Genomic DNA, 21,349 nt, shown 5'->3' with positions numbered 1-21,349 from the left:
ACCGCTGAGAACTAGAAATCTGATCATATTGTATCGTTACTGGTAAATGAATTTACTCAGTTTAAAATTTTAGCATATTCTTTAAATCCCCCTATTACAAAAATGTGCAAATTAACAAACATTGCACGCCCTCCTCCTCCCCCCCTCATCCTCCTCACTCTACTAGTATCGATCACATGTTATAACATTCACCTGTTGCTCTCAGTCACGCAATGCAACTGCGTGCTTTACTTCACCTGTCAACTCTTTATTGCATATTTAAATAAACATGAGAACTATCATTGCTTTAAAATATGAACTACCCAAGCTGAGCATGAGGCGTTATATTTCAAAATGAAATGAAATATGCCTTTATTCAAGAGGCGGAGTTAGGGCTATTTAGCCCTCTCTACCACTCAACCTCACATAATATACAGATATATATACATATTTACATTAAATATCCTTAAAACTATAACAAATTCCATTTTAAATTTAAATTTAACCAAAATATATACTACTATGTAATAATTAAAAATCAAATTTATCAGCTTAATATGTAGAAAAATTTCAAACAAAGATAAATTAAAACTTAAATTAACAACTTACTTTTTAAAGAATTTCTTGTTATTGCTACATTCATTCTCTCAAACACACAGCCTGACCACAAGCACGCCATGAGCACCGCCACCCGTCACCCCCACAGACCGCCCAGCAACAGCAAAATAAATTATTTAAAAAAGAGGTAAAATAATTGTTTGCTTATTTCCAACTATGAATTGATGAAAAATATACATATTGTTGAACTAAAATATTTCTCCACCATTTCATGTTCTCAAGTCTTACATAACTTCACAATTAAATTTAAACATTCATTAATACTATTTTCATTCTAGAGAATTCAAGAAAATTAGTCACGTATAAATATTATTTTCATTATTTTCCCTAAAAGTATTTTATTTCAAGTTAAAATTAGAGCATCTCTTTGTATTAAGTTCCATAAGCCTATACTGATTACTGCAACATCATGTAAAGGCACGCTTTTTTAATGTAATTTTATATATCTCAAACACATCAAATAGGCCTACTGCAAACAACCTACTTACTACTTTTGGGGAAAAAATCAAATTCATATTTAAATGAAACTAATATCAAGCAATATCCTTACCTTCCTTCACACCTGACATTCTTTATTCCCTAAATTTATGTTTTATATTTTAACAGTCCTTGAGGTCTAAATAAACCACAGAAAACTACATTTCATAGTAAGGCAACTCCATCAGAATAACCAAATTGATTGCTTTGAATAGAGATATCCGCTTATATGCTTTGGTCTGCCCTGGTAGTGCAGTGTTCACTCTATTCACAGTTCAAGTATAGATACTTGAGTTTGAAAGTTAACCACAAACTAACTACTGTACCCAGCAGGGATCACTTCTGGCTGGTCAACCTTCCAGTTGAACCCACCACTGGGCACAGCAAAAACCGATGTGTCACTTCAATCTGGGCAACCTTATGGATGTCCAGGAGCGGCACATCACTAACCACAAATGTCGAGATTCTGGGGTTCATGGGCAATTCGATAGGTCTAGACTACTGTGGGAGATGACTGTTGGAGTTGGTGGGGCTTGCTCCCTAACCTAAGAGGTTCTTGTTAGCCTCAACAAGGGTGTGCCACCCTCTGCTTACTTTGACTGGAGAGGCTGGTTCAGAGCTGGCCTCCCCTTCTTCCGGGGAGACATGACTTTGAAATGTAGTGCCTTAATTCTTCCTTATGGATCTCAATAGGAGGCGGCCTCTACTCCCTAACCTTACCCATCGTGAATATCCAGAAAGCAGTGCAAAGGTTCTTACAGCACTAAGTGCAATTTATAAGCTTCTTGTCCTAAGAGAAAAAAAAAACTACTGTAATAGAGATAGTTCTCTGCATTTAGTCATAAACCAAATAATTTACAAACAATAATTTCCAATACTTCCAATAACTTTAAATTATTTGTTATGGTGGTAACAACAAAAAAGTACCAATTTTTGGCACTTTTCAACCAAACTGTAATGTTAAAAATTCACAACTCAGAATCTTGTAATCTGATTAAGACCAAGTAGTGATACAAGATTAGGTACAAGTGTACTATTTCAGAGTATATAATATTAGAATTATATGAAAAAACTTCCCATCTTATCTTTTATTCTAAACCGGGTGGTTCAAGAAATTTGGCTTTGGTCACGTTATGGAGCTCTTAAAGTCGTTATCTTTGACATGTAATTTTGTAAAATATTATTTAACACACTTAATTTTAAAACCAGATTTAATGTAGTAGGTTTTATTTCATTTACGTTGCCACAGCCAGACTGGCAAAGGTACAGTTACCTCGTGCTGGCCTCTGGTACAGCCGATTCATGGGATACTTTTGAAAACATATAGATAATAAACTTTATTAATACTACAAATTTTGATGGACAGGTAACAAATTCTTAATAAAATAGTTGTAGGACATCAAAATGAATTACATTTTGAGCAACATATTCAGACTTTTAAATAAGAAAAATGTGTAGTAATTTACTTTGATCAACAATTGTATTTAGTATAAATAGGAATAAGGCAAAAAAGAAAAACAGCAAAGTTTTTATAATATGTTTCTTTTACAAAGATAATCAGTGGTAAAAACAGATTTGATCAAAGTTTCTTTTACAATAAAGTATAAAATAACACTTTCAAATGATGAATTAACTATGTTTATTTTTTTAAATAAACTTATCAACTCGGTTTACAAAGTATGGAAAGTGAGAATCAATTATCTTAATTCATTGTAAATGACAATTTTATAAAATTTAAAGTTAACACATTGAAAGTTGTTCTGTTATTCCCCTTCGTCGTCACATCATACTTGTATGCTTGCCCCAGTTTGAGCAAAGTACATGAATACTTCCTCAAGGGTAGTGTCATTGACTTGGTAGTCTTCGATGATTTCATGTCTACGCTTCAACTGCTCCATACTGCCAAACAGTTGAGACAATGGCAGTGATGGGTCTGGGATATGGTAGTGTAACATAGTCTGAAAATACAATAGAACAAACCGCAATTTATTGCATTTGCACTTGAGTTGCTTATTTACTACATGTTACAATTAACTAAGGTTTTATGGGTTGGCGATAATATTCTTACTAAAATATTAATGATAAAAAATAAATTAGTAAAACTATGTGTATTGATAAAAATCTCATAAGTGAAAGCTTTTAATTTTTTTATATAAAATTTGTGTAGATTCAGGTTTTTAATTTTTATGACCAAACTAAAAAAAACAAATATCTAAATTTTGTATGAAATTTAAGAACCTCAACAACACGCTTAAAAATAAATAACATTATTATGTCTTATGATTGTTCAAAGAATTAATCTATTTGGTTTACTGTTGCAGTTTAATATCAGTTTTAACATTTAATGGCTAAAAAATCCATTACCACGCATCTCTGATTGCAATGTTTTATAATACATAAAGACGTCACTTTCTTTAAATTATAATTTATGTTGTACATAATACATTCAATTTTAGTGTAAGTCTGAATTTATTATTTCATATTTCGCATCAATGTATGTAACTTCTACATCTACCTAAGAAATTTTCTTTCTTTATCTTGTAATGTTATATTTATTTTATATTTATATTTTATATATTAAGGGTCCAATTCAGTGTTGTAACTAAGGGGTATAACAGCCATCCAACTGCTATGAAATAAAGTGGTTAAATATTTGTATTTTAATTAAGATTATGTAATTTATTCAGATTGGTGTACTGCTCTTCATTTTAATTTATTTCTCACATAACCACGTCCTAATTATGCCATTGGAACTGACCATACATGCATTCATTTAAATGTAGCTAAGCACCAGTGATAGATAAGACACCATTTTCACAAAATATATATTAATATGCCATACCAAGTGTTCATCTTTTATGGAACAGTTTTTGAAATGCAACAACATGTCTTGTTTGAATTGTTCTAAATGATGTAAATATTGTGAAGGGCGGAGTTTTATCTTGATGGTGAAGCCTTGCCCGAACTTGTGCTTCAGGTATTCCGGAGTGCCGATACACTTCATGTGCCCAGCCACCATGATCGTCAGCCGAGAGCACAATGCCTCACACTCCTCCATGCTATAAAATGAAAATATTGCTTCTAATAACAGAATTTTAAATTATGATTTATTAATTTTTTCACAACATGCTTATACTGTAAGTTATATATTTTTCAATATAAAAAGTATGAATTGATACATTTTTCCCATTTTTTTTTTATTTCAGGGAATATCGATTGCAATAAGTTTAATAAATTCTGTCTAGCCCTTCTCGCACTACTAGATGGTTCTGGAAATTCAGAGTTATTTCTTCATTTGAGTCCTTATGGTTGTTAGATTGTCAGATTAAAAAGTAAAAATTAGATATTTATTTTTAAGATTATTTTAATTCAGAAGTATCTATGAAATGTTCATCAATTATGGACTCTTATTGATGAAAGCAATAATAATAATGAAACCTTTTTTAAAAAAAAACCTTTCTATTTCAGGCCAATGACATGAAATTTTTAGATTTATTATTTATTGGGTTTAACACAACTTAAATTTGCAAAAAGAAACTTTGGACTCGTATTGTTAATTAATCTTAGATCCTGGATTTTATATTTTATAAAGTAATTACTTTTTAAATCAATTATAGACAGTATTATTTGAGGGATGAATATAATAAGGATAAAGAAATCGTTACTAACTAAACATTCATATATTTAGTACTTTTTTTGACGACATTATGTGGAATTTAAAAACTAAAAAATATTGACATATAATGAGCAAAATACTTTTGTGAAGGTTGCATGTGAAAAATTAAAAAAATCACCAAATTCACCAAATTTTTTGCAAGAACTCTTTGATACCATTGCAAGAATATTTGTACGGAACACAAGTACATGAGAAATTCCAGTGAACAAACACTTAAGTACAGTTATAGTTATACTAATTATACCTGTGGGAAGTGAGGACTATGGCCTGTCCAGCTCGTTGACACTTGGATACAACTTCCCACAGTTTACGCCTGGACACAGGATCTACTCCAGTAGTTGGTTCATCCAGGAACACTACTGGAGGCTCTCCTATGAAAGCCATTGCAGTGCTCAACTTGCGTTTGTTGCCACCACTGTATGTACCACACGGCCGGTTGGCATACTCCTTCAAACCTGGAAAAGTAAAAATTAAGAATTACTAGTTGAACACTTTTTTTTATTGATAATACGCTAAACAATAGTTTTAACAACTAAATTACATTCTCTGACTTTCATCAATACAGAATCTGTCTAATAATAGGATGTCACTAAATCTATAATATTGCATGATATAAAGACGTACCCATTATATCTATCCATCTAGAGACCTCAAAGTCACACAGAGCAGAAGGAATACCTCGCAGCAGAGCATACATTCGGAGCATCTCCTTGCCTGTCAACAATTTGTTGATGGCATCAAACTGAGGGCAGTAGCCGATCTTTGATAGGAACTGTGAACACATAATCTAGCAGTAGAGAGAGATTCAAGTAAAAAGGTACACAGATAAAAGATAAGAGCTGACCTGCACTTATTATAAATAGATCTGTATCTTCTATATACAGGGTGTACATAAAGTCCTGCACAGGTATAATATTTTCTGAACGATAATAGATAAATCAACAAGATTTGGTACATCAACACTACACCTAAAAATCTACTTTTTGAAGGAACTATCAGTTTTCTGTAATATCATGGAGACGTCCCCGCAAGGAGTCAGAAGAAATCTTAAATAGGAGCATAGGTCAATATGCACATCATTTTAAAGGGCTTATCTAGCAGAGTTTAATGCCGCAAGCCAGACTCAAAAAGATTGATCCAGTACAAAATGGCGGCTGTTCAAAGGTTTTACTTGGTTACATTTTATTAGTAGCCATAACCCCAGTAAAGCAAAACTGCAACCAAACAAATACTGCAGCTAAATACTACATTATGCTTGCCAGTTGTACAGAAGTGAATTATGACGTTAGTTAACCTCAAGGGTTACAAATTTGGTACTAATATATTGATAACGGGGGAAACCTGATAACAGTAATAATTAGAAAGCTCTTATCTTTGGATCGCAGTTTGGACTTTCCTATTAGCCAGTCTATTCATAGTAGACTATTCTAGTTTTCTTGTTTTAGTAGTGCTGTCCAACCTTTCTATCAGTGCGCTTTAGTACAAAAGACCTTGTTGTATTGCTTGCTTGTAGTTCTTCAACTACACTATGTCGCTTGACGAACGTGAACGTATAATACTTCTTATGATGGTTGGTTGGTGAAACAACAGACGATCACACGAGGAAGCAGGCCATTTATTTAATGACTACTTTCACGAGAGGCAGCCAATTTCTAGAACAACTGTAGGGAGAACTGTTCAACGCTTTATGGAAACAGGAAGTGTTTCCGATCGTCATAAGTCAGGAAGGCCCGCTACTGCGACAACCAAAGACAACTCTTTAGATGTATTGCAGTCGTTTATTGAGAACCCGCAAGAGTCCCTACGCTCAGCAGCACAAACTCATGACATCTCTGTTACGTCTGTTAAAAAAATTCTGAAAGGGGCTAATTTTAAGCCTTATAAAGTTCATTTGGTGCACTAACTCAATGAAGATGATTTCGATCGACGTATAGAATTTTGTGAAACTATGATGGCCAAAATAGATCGCAACAAAATTGATGTAAACAATGTTGTGTTTTCAGACGAGTGTTCATTTATGCTGAATGGAAGCGTAAACAGGCACAATTGCCGTTACTGGAGTAGCGAAAATCCTCACTGGATGCGGGAGGCACATACGCAGTATCCACTAAAGGTGAATGTCTAGCTTGGTGTGATAGGTACCCAGTTGGTAGGTCCTTTCTTTATTGAAGGAAATTTAAATGCAATATCATACCAACGTTTGCTGGCAAATGAAATCACACCAGCACTTTTGTAACATGTTTGGAGAACATTTTCAGAATATCTGGTTTCAACAGGACGGAGCACCCCCACACTATGGCATCGACGTAAGAGCCTTTTTAAATACTGCTTTTTGGCAACGGTGGATCGGAAGGCGGGGGACTGTAGAATGGCTAGTGCGTTCACCAGATCAGTCTCCATTAGACTATTTTTTTTGGGGTTACCTTAAGGACAACGTCTACAAAACAAAGCCTGAAAATTTAAATGAACTGAGACAAAGAATACTTCAAGAATGTCAGACGATTCCTCAAGTTGCCATGCAAAATTCTGTTAATACTGTAGTTTCTATGTGCGTCTTTCCAACTGTCAAATAACCGGAGGTGAACAATTCGAACATTTACTCTGAAAACATTTGGTAAGTAAGCATCTTTTTAAATAAAACCTTTGAACAGCCGCCATTTTTTACTGGATCAATCTTTTTGAGTGCGGTTTGCGGCATTAAACTCTGCTAGATAAGTCCTTTAAAATGATGTGCATATTGACCTATGCTCCTATTTAAGATTTCCTTCTAACTCCTTGTGGGACGTCCCCATGATATTACAGAAAACTGATAGTGCCTTCAAAAAGTATATTTTTAGGTGTAGTGTTGATGTACCAAATCTTGTTGATTTATCTGTTATCGTTCAGAAAATATTATACCTGTGCAGGACTTTATGTACACCCTGTATAAGTACAACAGAGAAAACTTAGGTCTACTTTTGGCGAGTGTTGGATACCATCATTCACATGGGAATGTTTTCGAGAAAATTACAAAAATAGGTGGTAATGACAGATAGGTCAGATAATCAAGAACTATAAACAAAAGTATATATTAGACTTTCAATCTATGTGTCTTAGCATTCTTTCATATGAGTAAGTTAGTTGAAATAGTCTTCAGAATTCTGTCCTATTCTATGAAGACAAAAAGCAGTAGAATGCTTAAACTGCAATTTATAAGTATATAACATTGTCAAGTTGAGAAAAAACAAAAAGAAGTAGTCATCTTGGAGTGTACTTTCTTTTCTTCCAGTCTTAAAATTCCAAATGAGAATGTGTTTTTTATAGTCTATATGATGTTTTAGACAGTTAATATGTGATACTACGTCAACATTTTTCTTATTCCAAAATTAGAGACTATTTTTTTAATTATTAACAATCCAATCTAAATTTGTAATGCCACAATAGCTACACTAGAGTAGATGGAGGCCAACAACAAGTTTACTTGAGAAAGTAACCAGATGTAATTGAAAATTATACCATGTGTCTTGATCCTAATATCTAAAAATTGCAAGACTCTGAGTTATACATTATATAAACTATACCTTAGATTTCTGATTTTTCAAACTGAATTGGAGAATTGTTGCATCTCCCTTGTTGGGGATCTCTTCTCCTGTCAACATTTTAAAAGTTGTAGACTTGCCGGCACCGTTAACTCCCAGCAAACCAAAACACTCTCCCCTCCGCACTTGGAACGAAACACCATACACAGCCATTTTCTTGTTGTCGTACTTCTTCCCGAGGTCAGTCACATGAAGGATGGGTGCTTTATTGATGTAACCAGGAAGACCAATGTCTAGTAGGAAAAATAATTGAATTGTTCACTTTTTTTAATTTGATAGTTTGAAACTCGCTGACACATAAATATAAATGGAAGTTGAAGTGCAGTGGTAATATGTGAGGACAAATAAAATCTTTAATTTATGACAGTCAATTAGTACCTATATATCGTTTGAATTCTTTAATAGCTTTCATTACAATAAAATCTGAAATTAGGTTTATTTTGTAACTACTTTTAAATAAATAAGTGAGTTTTTCTTTATTTTATTATTTTATGTGATGGCATATGAATGTTAATATTACTCCAAAACTTAACAACATGTTACAATATACAATAAAGTCAATGATTTAAAACTTATGAAGGTATTTAGGGGGGCAACAATACCAACTAATAAATATTTCCACTCAGAAACCTAAAATTTACAGGTACCGGTACATTAAGTTTGTTAAAAAACTTAATAAAGTTATCGGAATTAATTTTAGCAATTCTGTTTGGTTGAAATCAAATATAAATTATACATAATAAAAATATAAATATACATTTTTGGAGTTAACAACACCTTCACAAATCTACCTAACTAGTAATCACATTATAATGATACAACTCATTTTCAAACACATGTGAATGTCAGTTAATCAGGGCTTGTAGGCCAAAATTCATCAACTAAATTAAGATCAAGTGATGGTTTTGTAACCAACTTTTTGAAATATTTACAGTTGCAGAAAATAATTCCTGAGATAGTCATAAATTATAACAACGTAGAATTCTGTTTCAAATAGTCTTCAAGTTTAAAATCTTTCCATGATCATTAAAGACTTTCCATGATCTTTTATTTTTTTAATGTTAAGACTTGTTGATTTCAACCCAGTAATGAGTAAAACTAATAAACAATTCAAAAATCTGTAAAACCCCTAACATATTTGATTCTTCTTAAAATGACCAAGCATCATATGATCAACTTGTTAAAGATAGGGGGTGCCAAATTAATGTTTGATCTTGCACTTCAACATTTAAATGTGGCTCTTACCTAAAACAAATGAACATTTTGAGAAAATAACTCATAAAACTGACATTACATACAGTAAATGATGGTTTTTGCAGAAGTATTATATTATAGAGCCCAGTGGCGTGGCTAAAGGGGAGATGGGAGGGATAACCCCTCCCCAAAAAAAGCCTTAAAAATCAAAAATATTTTATAGCAACCATCTAACTTGTTTAAAATACAGTAGTTATGTATTTAAATTTGAATTAATGTTATCAAATTTATTCACATTAAGATTTCTTTAGATTTATTACATACATCCAGGTGTGGTATGCTCTTCAATCACATTCATTCTCCCAAAGTCTAGAAAAACAAAGACCTAGGTACGCTACAGAGCTACGATCTTGACGTATTGATAGTTCCACAAAGCACAAAGGAACTAAACTATACTTGAACTAAGTCAGTGAGGTAACTGATAAGTTTAGTAGAAAATAATTACTTGTACATTTCCAAAATAATCCTTCATTTCTAAATGACTTTTATATTTTATATTATATGTACTGTTTAGTTCAATGCTAAATATTTACATCTTAAGATATTAAATTAAAGAATGTCTTATTTCACTAGGTTTAAGTTAGGGCTAAGAAGCCATCTCTAACACTTAACCTGGGGACCAACAGCTTAAAGGTCACTTCCGAACCACCATTAATGGCCATATAGGGACTTGCAAGGTCAAGTTCATTCAGCAGTCACCCATCCAAGCAGTACTCAGTTTATCTTGTGATAACAGCATTACATTGCACCATTACCAGATTAATAAAAGCAATTAAACGAAAATTGTAAAGATTAGAAGTTTTAGGACTTAGAAAAGCAGTGTAAATACAAAATTATGCTGGATAATGTACTTTTACGATTTGATAATGTTACAATTAAAACTAACTGTAATACAAAACAAAAATTTCTAACCTAGAAGTGTGTGACTGGAATGTACTTCTATTCTCTCAGATGCTACGTCAGGATCTTCAACATAATGTTGGCTGTTGGTTTTAATCCAAGATGTGGACACAATGTGCACAATATGTTTTAGTACTCCATACTCAATAATCAACAGAATTCCATAGTAGATTACTGCATCCACAAGTAGGAATATGAGGAAACTGTAGATTCCATGTGGATGTAAACCATTGGGACCACTGTTCAGGAATTGCATGGGATCCAGGGCTGTAAGTAATAATGAGTCGTAGATTAATTTAAACAAAGGAATAAAATTGAATTTTCAGTTTTAATGATTTGGAATATGAAAGATATACAAATAGTTAAACACTAAAGTCTCCTAAGATATAATTACTTTTCTGGAGATTTTGTAAAAGAATTATCACATCCAAAGGATACTAAATTTTCAATAACATGAACAGAAAGAAATGTGAATAAGAACAAATATAAAAAAAGGAAGGAATGATAGGACATGGTGGTATTCACAGCACATGGACTTGTTTAATTTATCTTACTCTAAAATAGGTAGAGGTAGATGGGTACCTGACAAAAGACAACCTCTGAACCTCTGGTACTAATGTTACTCCACCTGCTAGCCACAACAGACAGCCTGGACCATACCTTGGCAGTGCTCACAGCATTTATTGTATAATCCAACATCTCTGTTATTGTTCAATAATCCGGAGAGGGCTATTAAGATAATATTGGCTCACTTGAAGAGGATATACACCAATGGTTTATCACTTGGCTCAGCAAGTCTTATGGGGTAATGTTGGATTAGAATGTAAAGTGTTTGTCCTACAAAAAAAGCTGTGCGTTTAATTTCTGGAGTTCCGACAGACACACGTTGTAGACCTCTTTTTATTAGCCAAGGTTTCTCACTCTGCCATCTCAGTGTTTACTGTATACTGTTATGTACACATCAAATGTAAAATCACATAGATTCAGTTAGTGTGGATTGCAGTTTAGTAAATCAAAATCTTTTATAATTTCATAAATAAAAATATATTTTTTAATTTTTGTTCCAAACAGATGGAAATAGTTGGTTAAAACCAAAATTTTCATGAAATTAAGTGACACTATTTATGCATATTTGTGTGCATGGATAAATAAAGAACGTTTGATTTGGTTTGATGGAAGTTACGCACACCGATTATTTGTAACAGTTTCATAACTCAGATTCAGGATGTAGTAATATTTTAAGGAGGAGAGTAACATTATTCCTGTTTTTTTCTCAAGAGTCACATCTTCAAATATATTTCACTTTCACATGTCAGATGTAAGATATTAACATTTTAGTTAATATTAAAATGTTGAGTTTTGAGAATTTACATTTTATGGTATTTAGTGAGAATTTAGACTAGGCAAATTAACAAAAATACTCCTTCAACTTGGGAAGAATGGCAATATAAGGCGGCATTCCAAGTGTATTTAAATCAGAAACCATTGCTGAATAACATATTCAATATACTTGGAAAGAATAGCAATATAAGGGATTTAAATTGTATTTTAATCAGAAACCATTGCTGAATAACATATTCAATATACTTGGAAAGAATAGCAATATAAGGGATTTAAATTGTATTTTTACCAGAAACCATTGCTGAATATCATATTCAAAATCAGACAAAATCGAAACATGGGAACACTTGAAAATTTTTATTTCAAAATGGTGGAACTCGTATGTGACTTTGAATTTTATAATGTGTTGTGTTTTTATGAATACAATTTTTAATAATAAACTAATTATTAACACTAATTTGCATTTTGTATTTTTTATGAATGATTTTCTTGTAAAATTATAACTGATACTAATTTTGTGTGATATGTAAACAAAAATGGAATATTGGACAAGTCGTGGTTACAGTTTCGTGAAAGGAAGCAGATAAAATAAATGAAGCTACTAAAATGTAATAGCAAAGTAACATTGCAGCTGTTGGAGCAGGTGATCATGTTAAGTATTGGAAGAAATTTACAGATAAAAATTATTTCTAAATTAAAAAAAGAAAGACATGCAGAGAATATAGGCTTACACTAGAGAAAACTGTTCCTTAAGGAAAGATTCAGTTACCTTTTAGAGTTCCTTGTATTTGCAATAGACTAAATAACTTCTCTTCTAAACATAAACCCAAGAAAATATGAGAGCAAGAACTGTATAGTTTGCTGAAAAATATTAAAAATGCTATGTATAAATAAGGGGCTGATACAAAATTATTACTCTGGAGATCTTGTTCCTGGTGATTTAATCTACTTGAAATTGTGCAGTGTTAATTTTCATACTGAAAAAGTATTTCTTGTGAACACTGCTTGAATGGAGAATAATATTAATCATTCCTTTGTATCATATAAGAGAATAACAAAGGGCAATTTCTTTTTTCAGACCTCACTAGTTAAATGGAGAAATATCTTCAAGGAAACCAGATCTGTGCCTATGATAGTACTTACATTAAGAGAGATATTTTTGATACTCGGGAATAATATTAAAATATCAAGAGGTAAAAGAAAGGCAGGTATCTAATTAGATGTCACGCTACATGTGACACCTAATGAAATTCTTCGAATTTATCTTAAAATATTAAAAATTGTGATACCTACCTGTAGAAAATTCACCTAATAGAAGTTGCAGCAAGACTTATTAGAATTGATGGTTCAAAATGTCTAGAGGTTATGTTTGCTCATCATTCACTGATTTCGGAAAAAATAATGTTTTGAATTACATTCTCAGTACTTTCTATCAATCAAAGCTGTTGGTAATGACACTTCTGTCAAAGTGGGCCCAGCAATTGGTCCATTATGCAAGGAATCCATCCTAGAGAATTATTATATCCACTACAATAAGGGCTAAGTGTTCAGATGCATCATAGTTTCAGATCAAAACATTTTACTGATTTTCATCAAACTAAGAGCCTGGAAATGCACAGGAGAATAAAAAAGGCTGATGAATCAAAAAAGGGTTGATATTTAAAAAATAATTCTAATTTCTGATACTCCGTGACTTACCACCAGCTCTAGGTTACCTATTTAATGCCCTGTAAAGCACACTACACTACCCTATGATGCGGATGTAAATGTAATGGACTTTCCTGCTCATTACATTGTGAAAGGTATCAAATAAATTATAGTTGCAAGAACAAGAACCTACTATTGATTTTGTATACTGTACCATCAAAGCAATAAAGATAAGTAACAAATTTGTAGATTTTACATGGATGGTCCTACAATTCTAAGGTTGGTAAAATTATATATATATATATATATATATATATATATATATATATATATATATATATATATAGTTTATCTATAATATATAAAAGAATTTGTAAAAATACATTAATTTTAACCTGTTTGAGTAAAAATAAAACAATATATTTCCACAAAAAGTGTACATTAACTTACAATCATCTCAAATCGGGAATACTTAATCATCCATTTTAAAATTGTTTTATGGAAGTGTTCCCGTTTAGTCTCATTTCGGATATGTTATTCAGCAATGGTTACTGATATGATAACAACTTTAAAGGCTTTTTTTATTGCAAGTTTTCCTATGTTGATTCATAACTTGCCAGGACTAATTTCTCAATCTACAATGGAGCTTAACTCAATCCTAATTCTACTACTACTTTTTCTTTACTTACTTTTACAATCTTTTCCACAGTGCAAACAAGTTCCATTGATGTACATAACGATGAACAAATGGACGAGAGCAGCAGTCATGGAGAAAAGTGGATTAAAGCTAAGTATTTGCCGCCATATTCCATAAGTTGTGTAGGAGCTATCGAGTATGACAATGAATATACCGCCAAATGTACCTGAAATAGTCACGATTTTTATAACACCAATTTTACTTATCTCATGTCGGCACTTACTTTCTTTATTGAAAGCTGAATCAAAAGTGCCAGATTATAAAATCTTATACATAATAATATTTACAATCTGCAGGTCACACACGCACACACACACACACACACACACACACACACACACACACACACACACACACACACACACACACACACACACACATGTGCATACTAGGCTTTGATGATTATTTGTTAGCATGGGCAACAAATAATTGTATTGATAACACACATTTATCTGTGATTTTACTCATTATGGTCTATACAGCTCTATATGGTTTATCAAAATAGAAATTATGATTATCCAATGCTCTGTTTCTTAAATTAACTTAAAAGTATGTTCCACATATAAAAAAGTTATTTCAAAATAATGATACTCAAAATTAACCATGCATACCTATTTAACATATTGAGCAATACTAACCTGTAAGCAAGTTTATAATGATAAACACAACAGAAGCTTTTACTGATGATTTCACAAAGAAACTGAAGAAATATGCAAAAGCAATTCCACTGGCTCCAAATAATACAAATAACAGAACCAGGATTCCTGAAAAAAAAAGTTCAACAATAACTATTTTCTATTTGTAGAATTGAAATTGACAAGCAGAGAAATCTTTATGGTTACTGTACATTTAGAGTGTAAATTAAGTCCTGTTACGCTTGAATATATTTAAAATATTGAGATATCTATGTACAATCTTCACCATGCGTAATTTTTTTGGATGTTATGAAGACTAACAAAATTTTCCTCTTTTCCAAAGAAGTTGAAGGTAGCTCCAGAACAAATGAGAGTTTAATACAAGAGCTAGAGATGTTAAACAATAGCAAGGATTTAGTTGAGGTTGTCCATACTAAGATACAACATTTTAATGACGTTGATGACCTAGAAACTTCCCTGACACTGGCCGCCGAAGCAGGCAATGCCCTACTAGCGGAAAACTGTAAACTTAAGCAGGACCTGAATTCTCTAACTCTAAGGAACTCCAAACTGGCACAACAGATAACCGATCAACACACTCTGTCAGAGCTAACCTATCAAGCCAAGATAGAAGAACTAGAAGCTCAAAATGAAGCCTTACACAGCCGAAACACCCTGCTAGCTGAAAAATTGACCGAAGTTGAAAACCAACTCTCAAAAGAAAAGCAGCTACAGGCTGCTCTAGAAAACACCTTTGAAGAACAAGACCTAAGTAAAGAAAAAATAATATGCAGACTTGAAGAGAAAATTAAGCAGCTCGAAAATACCATTAAAATGCTACAGAGTAGAACAGATAACAGTGGCTGCACTGAAATCAAAGTTAATGCCATCGACTCCGAAACCCAAACAAACAACCCTAATATCACTAAACAAAGAGACACACTACAAATTATGATCGAACTGACCAAACTTAAGTGCAGACAGGACCACCTAGAATCAACAGTGAAGACTTTTCAAAATAATTCCTATCAACGTGACCTGCATGACCAAACTAATACAACACCTGAAAAGCCTACTAGTAGAACACCTTTGTTTAAGCAAGTTCAAACACCAAACCGCTTGAATAGGGCTGTGAAAAATTCAAGTTCAAAGAAAGGAAATTATTTTAGTGTCTCTCTACAGATAGCCAAAAATAAAGAATTACAAGAACAAAGACAGATAGACACAGACCCCGAAAAAACAATAGTTCGTACAAACATAAAAACTTTCGGTAACTTTCGAGTACATAACAAACCCCCAATGACAGCAACTCTACTTAAAGACAAAACTTTTGAAGATTTTTTGAAAGAACATATGGAGAAAATCTCAAGAAAAACAAACAGCTCACCAGATGACAGCATGACCAAGACTCCATTAACTAGCACTCCTTCAGATATCGTACCTGGAAATACTTCAAATACTTTTTTAGAAATTATACAAGAAAGCCAAAACACCACTTAAAGAAAACAAGGAAAAAACCTATCACCATCTTTCATCAGAACATTCAAGGACTATCAAAAAAGGTGGAAAGAGTAAACCATCTATTGAGTGACCTACATCCAACCATATTAATACTTACTGAACATGGATTAAACTCAGATAAACTATTACTCACTAAGATTAGTGGTTACAATTTAATTACACACTACAGTAGAAAAGACCATAGATTGGGAGGAGTTGCAATCTACATTAAGGAAACAGAAACCGCAGAAACAGAAGCAATCAACATAGCAAACAGTTGTCAAGAACTGGTATGCGAAGCTGCATTAACAAAGATAAAAATCAAGAAAAAAACTCTCTACATTCTAGGGGTTTATCGGACACCAGGAGGACAAGCTAATGTAGCTATCAACATTATATCAGATATACTTACCTCATTTACAGCTGAGGCAAAACTACTTATCTTAATGGGCGACATCAACATAGACAGGCTAACTGTTAACACGAATAATACTATTTTCGAAGATGAACTGCTGGTTTTTGGAGTCAGGCGGCTTCCCCTTCCAGCGACAAGAATTACTAATCATTCTACAACATCAATAGACTGCATCTGTACCAATATACCTGAAGATGCAGTCGATTTTTCAGTGATCCAAGGTGGAATGTCGGATCACACTGGCCAAATCTGTTCTATTGCAGTGGAAGGAGAAGTCTTCCCTAAAAAAGAAGCTACACAAAAAAGAATTTTCTCAATAAAAAACCTTAATAGCTTAAAACAGGAATTCGAAATGGAAAAGTGGGAACTGGTACACGATGCCCCTGATGTTGAAGAGGCATACAGAACATTTCAGACAACTGTCAGACAAATATTGGACCATATATGCCCTAGCAAAAAAGTAAGAGCAAAGCCGAGGGGCAGACTAAAAGTTCAGTATGACCAAGAGTCCAAAATACTAAAAGAAGATTTTCTAATTGCCTTACAAAGATATCAGCTCACCAGAAATGAACATGATAGAACATCCATGGCAGCAAAAAAGAAAGCCTACGATCTCAAGCTTAGGAGTCTCAAACAACATATGGCTGCTAACTACATCACTAACTCTGACAATAAGTCTAAAGCCGTTTGGGACATAATAAACTCAGAAAAGCAAAGTAAGCAACAGAAAGAAAATTCAACACTGAAGATGGAGATAGAAGGAAACATAATAGACAACCCCGCCGAAATAGCCGAACATTTCAACCAATACTTTTCCCAAATAGCAGATTCCACATTAGGCGAAAATAGAGAACATCTAAAATACACAGCCATAACTCATCCGATTTTGCTTCCACAAAGAAATTGTCAATCACTAATTTTAACACCAACAACTGTTAAAGAAGTCTTGGGAGTGATAGCTTCCCTGAAAACTAAATTATCATGTGGAATTGATGAAATTCCTTCAAAATTAGTAAAACACTGTGCCAAACAACTAGCACCACCACTGGTTACCATAATAAATCAATCGTTTTCCTCAGGCCAATTTCCATCCCCCTTAAAAATATCAAAAATATACCCAAAGCACAAAAAAGGATCCATCACTAAACCTGAAAATTACCGTCCCATTTCACTAATACCAACTTTCTCAAAAATAATAGAAAAGGTAGCACTCTCAAGAATGTTACAACATCTGGACAGATATAATCTAATAACAAAGAACCAACATGGCTATCTCAAAGGACGATCCACCACCACAGCTGTCACTAATCTAATTGAATATGTCATAGATAAATTAGAAGACCACAAACACGTATCAGCTGTCCTATTAGACTACAGTAAGGCTTTCGATTGTCTAGATCATGATCTTATCTTGAAAAAGATTTCAGCCCTAGGTTTTGAAGGCTTGGCGAAAGATTGGGTGACTAGCTATCTGAAAGGACGCAAGCAAATAGTTGAGATTCAACAAAATGTAAATGGGAGTAAATGCGTGTATAGATCAAGACAACTCACAGTAAGTAGAGGAGTGCCTCAAGGCTCAGTTTTAGGCCCCTTTTTGTTCATACTTTTTACAAACGATTTTTCAAGTTTTATCAATGACAATTCTGTAGAAACCATTATGTACGCAGACGACACAACTCTTTTGTTTACAAATAACACAGCACAAAATCTAATTTTGGATATTTCATCAGCAACAGAAAAATCACTCCAATACTGCCTTCAAAACGATCTGGTCATAAATCAATCCAAAACCACCCAGATAAATTTTAGCAGAAGACAAGAGCAGATTCCAAAAATACCTAATATTTTAGTTGAAAAAAAGGCAAAACTGCTTGGCCTAACAATTAATGCTGACCTCTCCTGGACAGATCACATACGCGATCTGACCAAAAAACTTTCATCTGGCACTTATGTGGTAAAGCGAATGAAGTGGATAGGAGGTTTGGAGACGGCAAAGACAGCATACTATGCTGTAGTGGAGTCCCACCTCAGATATGGCTTAATTTCATGGGGAGGAACATCTGAAACCAATCTCAACAAAATCCTGATACTCCAGAAAAAAGCTGTAAGGGCACTCTATAGCCTCAGCCCTAGGGAAAGCTGCAGAGAAGCTTTCAAATCCCTGCAGCTTCTTACTGTCATAGCACTATACATCCATGCAGTCGTCATCTACACCAGCCAGATGGACCTTCCTAGAAATGAAAATGCTCACTCATACCACACCAGACGAGCAACGGACTACATTCTCCCTGTACACCACACATCGCAATTCAGCAAAAAACCTTCTTACATTGGACGCAAAATCATTAATGCACTACCACCAAATCTCAAGAACATGAAAGGGAACGAACTGAAAAGACATTTTCGAGACTGGCTGATGGAACGACCTGTATATTCATTGAAGGAGTTCTTCGATCTTCTATAAATACCACATCAATATTTGTAAAGCAAGAAATATTAATCTAAGTTTTTGTTATTATCTACTATTGACGCAATTGTATTTCTTAAAGAAACAACAAATAAAGAATATTGTCTATTGTCTATTGTCTATTGTCTAAGGGAGCACCTTTAAATTTTCAAACTGCAACCTCTATTTTGTGATATATAATTTTAAAGGTATATTCACAATAGAAACACAATAACATGAATAAAATACACAACGTTTAACCTACATCAAATAAAATACACAATGAATAAAGTACAACGTTCCTTATGGTTATGGGCAAATAAGCTCTTAACCATTAATATTAAAATACTTTTGTGGATTTTTTGGAGATCAACAAAAATTCCCCCCCTTTCAAAGGGGGGTAGAAGAAGGAGGCACCTGTAAATTTTCAAACCTGCAACCTCTGTTTTGTGATGTCCTATTACAGTTCAATTAAAAAAAAACCATAGTGAACTAAGAAAACATCTCTATGACGTTTCTAGCAAAATGTATGGGCAAATAACGCAAAAAAATAATAATCTGAATGGACAATGCCAATGTCTTGCGCATATCAACACAATGCATGCCTGATGTCTTTCAGTAAGACTTTGAGGTGCCCATATTATCCCTTTACGTAGTATGTCATTTTTGTGGTGTATATAGTTTTGGTAAGAGGTCTCTTTTTCTATATGGCACTACAAATTAAGGAGTTTTTGCCCATAACTTTTGCTAGGAATGTCTTAGAGAAGTTGTCTTCATGAAATTATGTTTCTATTGAATAGACCTTTAAATTGACATGTCACAAAATAGGGATTGCAATTTGGAAATTAAACTTACACCCTTCTACCCCCATTTGAAAAGAAATTTTTTTATCATCCAAAAAAGTATTTTAATAAGTATGGTAAAGATTGTACATTGATATCTCAATCCATTTGGAGTATATATAGGTTATCAGGACTTAATTTACACTCTATATAGGTAGAGCAAGAAAGAGAGAGAGATATATCAAAAGTACATATTATTTAGTAAAGTTTGACATGTATGTATTTGTAAGCTAGGGTAAACAATATTATCAAAAAATAAAAACAAAGTGAGATCAGAAAATTGTGTTTCATGTTTTAATGTCAATAGAAAATTATATAGTGAAATTGGTGTTTGATTAAAAAAACTAATATATCACTTAATATTAAGATATGAACTGTTTTATTCTTGAAAATAAAAATCTGTAATTGACAATATTTTATTTGCTCTTCAATATTGGTATCTAAAACATGTAATAATATTGAAAATTCAAGTGCTTTTAACATAAGTTTCAAGTGACTGTTCAAAGCTATAATTCTACTATTCTTTACAACATGTCTTTATGATGAATTGAGACAAAACTCACAGGCATCAGAGCCTTTTCTAAGGAAGATTACAGGGTCATTACTAGAATAGGTGATGATGGGCAGGGCAAGCGAATACTTGGTGCTCCACTCTCCGCTACCATCATAAATACAAAAAATAGACATGATAACATTATTATTTCTTCATTGTGTCACATTATAACAATACAGTATTCATGAAGGATCATATATTTATTGTAATTCCATACTATGATACAAATATTTGTAGAATGTGGCTGAGTTATTTTATCTGAGGGTTCCTGCTTCAACCAGAAACCACTGCACCCCTTCCCTCAGCCTACAATCAGGGCAGGTTGATCTGGCCCCCAGCCTCGAATGCCCTGACATTACACTATGGTTTATGGCACTGTAGGGGTTAAACTAGGTTTTCCATACGATATTTGAAATTTTTATTTTATGCTTATAGTTTTTGACGAAACCTCACCCATATATCCTGAGTCAGAAAGGATCTGTTCGGTCTGGACGACGTATATCATGGAGACCATCAGGGTGGCAGTGAACAAATACATGGCTGCATCACAAATAAATATAGTGAGCCAGTATAGGAGTGGGGAGACTCCCGTCATAAGTTGGAGCTGTTTAGCACCACTCACACGTTCCGTAAGTGGAAACGAGATGAAGTTCATAGTCAGGAACAGGAGGCCCAGTGAGACAAAGATTATGTGGAGGGGAAAGTCAAAGATATGTACAGGAGCACTGGAGGACAGATCACAGGCATCTGCCTGAAACATGAAACATGAAGTTAGAGCATTAAAATTAAAT

At 33.3% G+C, this 21,349-nt stretch overlaps 1 protein-coding gene across 4 annotated transcripts in view; it reads right to left on the bottom strand.

Moving 5' to 3' along the window:
* Positions 1–2,597: 2,597 nt before the first annotated feature.
* The window catches only part of LOC124365098 (retinal-specific phospholipid-transporting ATPase ABCA4-like), a 60,614-nt gene continuing 41,862 nt past the window's right edge, over positions 2,598–21,349 (bottom strand). For all 4 annotated transcript variants that reach the window (XM_046821037.1, XM_046821036.1, XM_046821038.1 and 1 more), the window contains 9 exons: positions 21,012–21,309; positions 14,806–14,931; positions 14,160–14,333; positions 10,495–10,749; positions 8,311–8,561; positions 5,375–5,522; positions 4,995–5,205; positions 3,917–4,133; positions 2,598–3,032 (listed from right to left, as the gene is read on the bottom strand). In XM_046821037.1, coding sequence (XP_046676993.1) covers positions 2,859–3,032; positions 3,917–4,133; positions 4,995–5,205; positions 5,375–5,522; positions 8,311–8,561; positions 10,495–10,749; positions 14,160–14,333; positions 14,806–14,931; positions 21,012–21,309 — 1,854 coding nt within the window. In that variant the 3' untranslated portion in view covers positions 2,598–2,858. The remainder of the gene's footprint in view (positions 3,033–3,916; positions 4,134–4,994; positions 5,206–5,374; positions 5,523–8,310; positions 8,562–10,494; positions 10,750–14,159; positions 14,334–14,805; positions 14,932–21,011; positions 21,310–21,349) is intronic.

The sequence above is a fragment of the Homalodisca vitripennis genome, chromosome 6 (assembly GCF_021130785.1).
Source record: "Homalodisca vitripennis isolate AUS2020 chromosome 6, UT_GWSS_2.1, whole genome shotgun sequence".
NCBI classification, from domain to species: Eukaryota; Metazoa; Arthropoda; class Insecta; order Hemiptera; family Cicadellidae; genus Homalodisca; species Homalodisca vitripennis.
Note: the sequence above shows the minus strand (reverse complement) of the source record. Positions and strands in the feature narration are given on the sequence as shown.